This window comes from Formica exsecta, unplaced genomic scaffold (assembly GCF_003651465.1).
Source record: "Formica exsecta isolate Colony F162 unplaced genomic scaffold, ASM365146v1 scaffold122, whole genome shotgun sequence".
Lineage (NCBI taxonomy): Eukaryota > Metazoa > Arthropoda > Insecta > Hymenoptera > Formicidae > Formica > Formica exsecta.
In genome coordinates, this window is record NW_021848556.1 from 2,581,870 (window position 1) to 2,591,156 (window position 9,287).

General features: G+C 38.9%; 1 protein-coding gene across 2 annotated transcripts in view; it reads left to right on the top strand.

Annotated features, from left to right (window-relative positions):
• LOC115244919 overlaps positions 1-8,939 on the top strand; it is a 239,805-nt gene extending 230,866 nt beyond the window's left edge. For both annotated transcript variants that reach the window (XM_029822936.1, XM_029822943.1), the window contains exons 10-12: positions 1,638-2,597; positions 3,982-4,233; positions 5,721-8,939. In XM_029822936.1, coding sequence (XP_029678796.1) covers positions 1,638-2,597; positions 3,982-4,233; positions 5,721-5,812 — 1,304 coding nt within the window. In that variant the 3' untranslated portion in view covers positions 5,813-8,939. The remainder of the gene's footprint in view (positions 1-1,637; positions 2,598-3,981; positions 4,234-5,720) is intronic.
• The last annotated feature ends 348 nt before the right edge of the window (positions 8,940-9,287 follow it).

The window sequence follows — 9,287 nt, forward strand, 5'->3', positions numbered from 1 at the left end:
TTCCCTACAGCATAATCGGTATGCTTTTTTCTTTCCTTTTTTCGTCAACATTGTGTATCGTGTTTCAATTAATCCGAAGCACGTATTGTATATGTAAAATGTAAAAGAGAAAGCGGACAAAACACTCGCGATCGTTAGTCTACGAGTTTCGAAGGCTCGGTATCGAGATAAAACGATAATGCACAGCTCGCTAGGCTAAGGGAGGGTGGCACCCTTGGCTTGAGGGTGCGTCATCAGATTTGTCTCATTAGAGTTCGCATTGTGTCTGCCTATGGTCGATTTACGTTCTCTCTTGTTATAGCCATTCGCCGTCTTCCGCTGCTTTCTTGGGTCTCTCAGAGATTCTTGGCCTCCTTTTTCTCCTTTTCTACGATCTAATAAAGTTTTAAAATCTAATACAGAATTTCCTGAAAGATTTGAGAGAAGAATAATGCTACGCTCGCTCTTTGTGAGCTAATCCTGTATATAACTACTGTATAACTACTTTAACTTAACTACCCCGGAAAAGTGACTAGCATAAGTTCTATACAAATTTCAAACCATTACATATTATAATATTTTCAACTATTGTATTTTAAAATACATAAGATATAATTATGCGAATATAGAGTCGGACATCCGCGGCTCTTTTCAGAGAACTTTTTTTCTCTCAGGTTAAATATACCGTACTTTCTCACTAACAAGAAAGTATCATTAGCAGGAATCGATAACCTTCGCCGAGCTTCTTGTCCCAACTTTTAAAGTTACGACATTTAAAATTCCGTTTAAGACTCAACTTCAAAGTTTCTTCTTAGGCCGTAGAAATTACGGGCATATCGGTACTTTACTTGCGTAGATAAGATCATTAATTTACAGCGACTCTTTTTATCCACGATGCCAGTTCTGTCTATTAGTATTTATGCGTATAGATAACTTTTAATAAAATAATGATAGATATATCATCACGAGCGTGTAATATATATCACGCACATTTGTAATTTTGTATTATTCACACAATATTTTACTGGTCTGATAAACTGGTTTGATACAAAATGGTTTGATAAAAAATATCATTTTATGTCTGCGATAAATGTTTATACATTTTTCTACATTTATGGTGTCGCCATTTTTTTACTATTTATGTATCTCGCATGTTAAATTAAACCGCTATATCGTAAATATAAAATACAATCGTACATCGCGAGTTATTTAAAACTGTTATATTAATGTTTCAAATGAAGGAGCTGCGATATTTTACATCATTAACACAATACTGTAAATTTATTCTTATGCATATTTGTATAAAATTCTCTAATCACAATGTATGTATTATTTTGGATATTATGTCGTTACAATAATTATTTACTTTACAATTCAAATACTTTAGATTTAAAAATTTGTTATACATAATTATTTTTTTTAAATACAACTGATACAATTAAATTCACAAATACACAAATTAGAAAGTAATATTAATATTCTGAATATCAGCTGATCGCCTGGATTATGCAATGTGTATATATGTATAAAGCATATTATCTATTTTTATAATATTTATTTCCTGGAATTTTATATTTCTTTCGATTCGCGCGCGCGTGTCTCTTCCAAGGCGGAATTCCCCGATGCTTACTAACATTCGAGTTTGTTTATTATTGCAGCGAGTTCTCCGGAACCACGCACCTGTCCGTACTTGGGCAAGTTCACGGTGACAGACGTAAATAGGAATCAACGGAATACGCGCGAGAGCCGCAGAGGCCAACACCAGCAAGAGTCCCTGCCCATTCGTCACGACGGTGAAAAAGTGCGACACGCTCAAGAGAGGATCGAGGACCGGCGGGGCCGCAAGCTGGATTACGAGGTGGAGAAGAGACGGGCCAACAACGAGTATTTGATCCACGAAAGGATGGGCCGGCGGGCGCGTTCGAATCGTGGCGGCAATCGGGGTCACAAAGACTATAGTCTGGAGGAAACCGCCACCTCGTCGAGGAGATCCTCCGAGCTGGAGGATACCTTCCGAGACTTGCGAGAGCGTACCTTGCGCTCGAAGATCAGAAGGTCAGGCGACCACTCGGAGCAACATATTGCGGAGAGTTCGCGCTCCAAGACAAGAAGGTCGCGCGCCGTCGGCCGCTTCGAGGAACACGCTTCGGAAGAGATTGAATACGCGAAGGTCAACAGCGAAGGTGGAGAAATTATGGACGAGATAAACTCGAGAGATAAGATGAACAGATCGAGAAGATATCCGATAGAAGACTTCCGGCCGGACGATGCGGATCTGATCAAACGATTCTGGCTCGTGGAAGACACCTGGAGCTCCAGCTCGCTTCAGGTGCAGGATGATTATTTCGGGGATTATCTAGAGGCCGAAAGCCCGCCGCGAAAAAGATCCGCGTTGGACAGTCCGGCCGACAAAGGTTATATGACCTACAAGGATCTTTTAAGGATGAAGAGGGAGCTTGAGGAACGCGAGAGGGATGATAACATCCCGGAGAGAAGGGAGAAGAGGAACGAAGATGACTCGAGGTGCAGCTCCGAGGTGAGGACCTTAACCGTGGGCTGCTCCACAGCGGACAGAATGGAGTTTCAAAGTGACTGCGTCGACGACGACGCTATCACCGGTAATTATCTACCTTTTCTTCCCCTTTACCGCGTCATGCCGAGAGCCTTATGTTGTGCTTGCCCCTTAAGCGAGAGCGTAGATAGGATTATTTTTTCAAGGCATCTTGAGCGTAGAGAATTTGACGTAACTAAAGAGCGTCCTTTTAGAGAAACGTTAGAAAAACGTTGGTCAAAGCCGATCATTTACTCTGGCAAAAATCTTGGAGAAGAACAAGATTTTACTATCTTTTCGTACCTCTATATTTATTTGCCGAGAAATGTTTTTTTTTTATTTTTATAATTTAATTCAATTTTAACAATTTTAATTATTTTAATTTATTTTAATTTTATTTCAATTACTTCAATATGTATATATATATACATTAATTTCAAATTTATTAAAAATCATACTTTCAATATATTATTACAATCCTTATTTGTTACAAATTTTATGCAATATATATATATATATACATATATATAAACTGTTACTCTGTTACTTTTTTTAAGAAAAAAATTAAATTCCAGATTGAATAGAAAGATCGCGGATTCAGAGGATTTGTAAGATTGCGCGATAAATTTGAAACACTCTATATATTGAAAAGTGTGCAAATATGTATAATCTTTTAAGGAATATTACACAGCTACCTTTTTCTCGCAATTTCATTAATATCGATTGAATATCTATAGAAAACATGATTGATGTGCTTAAGAGTTATTCGCATAGATAAGCGACGTGTCTCGCTTCTGCTGGTTTTTTGATATTAGAAGAAAAGATCAACACTCATACCTCGTCTTGAGTATACAAAGAGATAAGAACCGTCTATGAAATATATATAGTCATAAAGAGTCTCTTCTGAGAACTTGCGTAGCTAATATTAATTAAGTAAATGTTAGCAATAAAGCTCGCCAAAGACACGACACTACATTTAGCGCGCTTATGAAAATATTACCTGGGGACAGTATGACGAATTCGTCTTTCCGTATTAAAGTGACAATATTTAAGCGTCGCAGACGGCGCGCGCGGCCAAAACTTGCGCCTCGTGCGCCGTTTATCAATCACGATAATGTCACAACTTCATTACGACGGTCGAAATGGTATTCGAGCTCGCCTTCCTTCGTTACGTTAAGATCGAAATATTTAAAAGAACCACGAGGCACGTCCGCTTCCCTCCTCCGCTGTTCCATATAGACTAGAGGCTTTTCGGTCCCGTAGATATTCTCTCGACCCTCGACATCGCCTCGAAGTTTATTTCGGGGGAATAATGGCACTCGAAGGGTAACGGCCGTCGAGACGCGCCCAGCTGTTATTATCCTGAAACTTTCTCAAATCAAGCCCTCTCTTGCCCCGTTCCATGCTAAGGTCTCTCTAGCAGCCTCGTGCTTTCTCTGTTTGCCTTCCAGCCTACTCTTGCCACGGTAGATGGTTCGACGCTGAGGGCACGCAGTTCGTGATCGCCACCCCGTTGGCGCGCAGAACAGCGTGGTCGAACAGCGAGGGCAACAATAGAGCGCAGCCCTACAGAAACAGCCATAGACTGTGCTTCATGTACAAAGAGAGCGGCGGAGTTGTCAGTTTGACTGCCAGTCCCATAGCATGTCAGAGAGGCATCCCGCCGCCCGCGCCGATGTTGGCCTTCAACGCTACCAGCACCGGTAAGTGGCAACCTTCGTCAATCCTCTTGCTTTCCGTCATTGCGCCATTTCATCCCAGATTAGCGTTATTGCGGAAACACTAAGAACGAGTATGCAATATATGTACGTAATATGTATTCAAAATTTATTACGTTAGAAATGTATGTGCACAATAATCTTAAATTTTTTGATATCTTTTTATCGAGTATTTTGAGTACCGACAATATTATTATAAAAAATCGATTACTATAAAAATAATGCTAAGTTTATTTTAAAAATCTTATTTAGAAGATTTTTAAAAACTTATATACGTTACTGATATACAACTTTAATATTAGCGTCCGGAAAATTTAGAAAATGAAATTGAAAACTGTTAAAAAATAAAATTGAAAACAGATACCGTTTTTCTTTTGAATGCTATAATATCATATTATTGTCCATTTAATAAACTTCTTATCATTTTTTCTACGTAAAGTCTACATACGATAAAAAATAAAGAAGTGTCTCATATTGTTCATTTCGATTTGTTTCGTAAAACTTTCTATATCATTCAAAATTTATTTCAATTTATGGATTACCGAGAAACAGAAATAATATATAAGATAGTGTGTAAAACAAGCTTCTGGGGATATGCATTAAATATTATACAAGAATCAATTTCATAAATATATAGCATAAGATAATGTTTTTTTTTAAATTGAACTTATCGCGACTATGCCTGACGTGGAAGGCGCGACAAAATTTTCCGTTCTTACGCAAAACATTCAACATACTCCAATAACTTGCTCGTGACGTGGAGGCTGCGCCATCCAATCGAAATCGCAGACTCAGCGATTGTCATCCGTTGCGTCGCACGAAATCTCGTCGCGAGAGGGTACGTGACAGCCGCGTATATAATTTAGCGCGACATTCGCGTAGCTCTCTGTGACAAACAGACTGCGACAGCGCGTTGATAAACGTTGAATTATGCGTCGCTAGACCTAGGGCTATCTCATATAGATGCGCGAAATAACGATTAAATGTGATAGATATATTATCTTTATATGAATTACGTCATTCATTTTACTGACGGTCTTGTGATTTCAATTTAATTTGACAATACGGAATCTTTCCTAAAATTTGAAATTAAAAATTGAAAATATTGCAAAATTTATGTTGATCGAAATTAGAGATTATTATGTTACTTTAAAAAAAGATATTAAGATGATTAAATTCAATAAAATTTTAGCAAGAGTAAAATTTCATTTGTAAGATTTTTTCAAAAGTGTCTAATTTTATATTCAATGCATATTTTCGAAGAAGAAGTATTTAGTAAATATATGTAAATATGCATTTTGTACAAGTATGAAAAATGATATTGCTGATTGATTGACTATAAGATAAAGAAAGTGATCGCTGCTTAATCGAGACTAGACATATATCGCTTCTTTCTCGCACATAGACACATGTGCACGAAATTACACACCATATGTATGGTGATAAAAATTCGTCACCTTCTATGATTGCAGGTCAATGCATGGAAACGAACGGCGGGAGGATCAGCCGATCGACGTACCTGACGATCGTTCTGCTGATGGGTGCTGCCGCGATATTCAGGTGATTCTAATCGAAAGCGCGACAATTAATTCAAATCAGTTAAAAATCGATTTCGACAGTGGTATCGAACACTCAGTGATCGTTGTAAGAGATATTCGCGATATAGTGATCGGCCATGACGCGACGCGACGCGATCGATTGATCGAACGCCCGGGTCAATCTATGAGAAAAAGGACAGAGTGCGATTTTAAACCGTGAATGAGAAGGATACGGGGGAGGAAGAAGCCATTGACCGGTTCATACAATCGTGCTCGAGCTCCTGTTAGTTTTTAGCTGTCGGGAGAAACTCGCGTTCGAAGTGACATTCTTGCATCGTCAACGAAAACGAAACGGGTAAGCGACGATGAAAAAAGAAGGATACGATGGATCATCTCGCGAAGAGTCGACGAAAGAGATTCCAAGAAATCAGTGGAAATTAATTGAATTTCCAACGGATTTGGTGCGCGATCGAAGAAAGAAAAGCTCGAGCGCGAGTTTTCCTTGGCGTGTAGGTTTTTTTACCGGACGTAGCGCGTAGGCACTAAGATCGGGCGAAGAAATTAACGAAATTATTAAGCAATTTTTATGGTAAGACCATATCACAAGATCGGTATCGCGACGCAAATCTCGATCGAGAATAAAGGATTCGTAGGATCGATCGTTCTGAAATCCTATCGTTTCTAGCCGGTGAAAAATACGATCGAATTACTTTTTAAAACGAAGAAAGAGGAAGGATTGCATATATGAAAAGACTATACCCTCGACAAGTGCAAAAAAGGCGGAAGAGCACTTACGTAAATATCTTCTTCGCCGGACGAACGCTCATTTCTTTGCTCATCTTCGGGCATGTACCCTCTCAATAAATACCGATTAATTGACGATACGCGTACTAATTATATCGATAAATTACATGTAATATTCGCGGCGAGCGTCACGCTATCGTTCTTCGATGGATCGAGTGGACTTTTGCATGTCTTCACGAAATATCGCCGCGAAGGATGAAGGGAAAATGATGGTCGGTGAGTCGCTAGTCCTTCGGCAAGGACGAGTCAACCGAGCGAGAGCAGTTAATTAAAAGTGATAAATGAGAATAAAGATAATAACCCGTAAAATATCGGCACACGATGGAAACTTCTTTAACTGATAAGAACAAATGTGTAATATTATTTCATCGAACCGTGACCCCGAGGGTTTTATATGGAGACTCGAGAGATTGTTAAACGAGATGAAACTCCATTTCCGGATGTTATTTGGTACTCTTCCTCGGGGAGATGGACTCACGGCTCACCACATTTTTCGTTATTCATCCGTCGAGAGGAGCCGCCGAGAAATCGCACGCTGCGACGCGCCTCTTCGCGTGATAGACGGACGAGCGATCTGTATTTTCGTCTCATTAGCATCTCGTTAGGCGCGATGCAAACGTGTGGTCCGCCTATAATTCTAAGTTTTATCCGCCGAGAATAAAGATCGCGTGCAATATCTTTAACTGTTAAATGCACAGTGTGATCGACGCGAATTTCTTTGTCTCTTAAAAGCATTAGCTTAATCGTGACGGGATGCGCGCGGGCGACATTTCTTCGGCGATCCATTTGACGTAAACATTAATGTTAAGCAATAAGCAATAAAGATACACGAACATATATACAAAGATATACACACGCAGACACATATATGCGGCGGCAGCACGCTCGAGAAAATGGTGATAACAAGGAGGATGTTGCGTTTAGAAAAACGTGAAGGCGTTAATTCGAAGGAACTCGGTTAATTAGTTCCAGATTTTCGCGATTAATGACGACAGATGAAGGCCGGACATGACGTGTAGGACGCTACGATATTATTGTAACTAATACAGAGTCTATATTATATTATTGTACAACCATCTTTGTAATAATTAAGCCGTAATCGCGCGTGAGTGACAAGATATGTAGGAAGAAAGACAAACAAAGAGGAAGTTAGGGACATCAGAAAGAGAGCGTGAGTGAGAAATAAAGTGTATACATGTACGAAAGAGAGAAGGAAAAAGAGAATGAATGAGAGTGAAAATGAGAGAGAAAGAGAAGAGAGGGGGTGTGAAAAAAAAGAGCGAATCATAGGAAAAAGCCAATCGCTATTTTAGCACTTTTTCAATCACGTTGTACGTAGTTTCTACGCCACTTACAACTACTTCCGTCGGATTTGATTTAATCAACCAGCGACGTCGACGAGATCGATTCTTGAGAGGCGAAATCCAACGAATACAGCGAGGAGAATACCCGTCATCGCGTCAATCACGCGTCATTCGTTTATATCCACTTGTAATTATCTCTCCTTTTTCCCGTTTCGATCTCTCTCGTTTGCTCATAATTCTGTGATAACGTTCACAGAAACTTTCATCGCGATATGTTATTCGCGTTATCTCGCCTTTGCTCTCAGCCAATCGTCAGAATCGACATTTAATATCGTATGTTATTTCACGCTTACTCAAGAATCCTCTCGGACAACTCTCGCTTCATCGGGCAACACTATCTCCGTTTCAGGGTTCTCAGAAGAGAAGGATCGATCTACTTTCGTTAACAGGTATCTCCCGGTGATGCACCGTGAGGATTATTACCGTCAGCGCGCACGGCAAAACGAGAGTGACGCGAGTGACATTTTTCACCGACAGGTAGGACTTAGGCTACTTAGGACACTTAGAGGTAATCACATTAGGAGCCATACTGTACCTATGAGCGCAGCGTACACACACACACACACATATATATATATATATATATATATATATATATATATATATATAGATAGCGTATATGAAGTAGTTAAGATCGGGTCTAGCCGTTAAGATTTCTCTAGCTTCTTAGGGGATAATAAGCTCATTGTGAACAGCAATCAGATCTGATCCAGATGCCCCGCGGTCACGAATCACGCGTGTACAATCCCGACGAAGTCCAGTCGTTGTAATCTCGCGTCTGTCAACGATACGCGAGGTCAATCGGAGGAGTGTGCGACTATCAGTGAAAATAATATACTCGATACAGTAATAGTCTAATTCACACTTTTTTAAGAACTAGAAAAGATTAATGTCGAAATTAGATTTTTTGAACTTTAATATACATTTTCTCAGTGTGTATTCAAAAAAAAAAAAAAAAAAAAAAAAAAAAAAAAAAAGAATTAAACTGCTGTATCTAAATTGACCAAAGAATTTATATGATAGCAAAGAAAAAATAAGTTTTGAAGAAGAGAATTTGCGGAATTCTCTTTATTCGCGCGCGATCGCTTATAAAAACTAAAATTTATTAAACCTTCTGCAGTTTTATTAAGAAAGAAAAAAAAAATTCATCAAAGAATCTATAGGTAAAAAGAAACATGAAACATTATATATGTAATTAAACTGATTATCATCTCGACAAAACAAGCTTTTATAAGCCATAAGCTCACTTCAAATTGAAGTGTTAGACACTTCAATGCTTAATAGGTATCTAAGTTTGAAGTGCTCGATGTGAGGGAAGACTCTCGGAATTGTT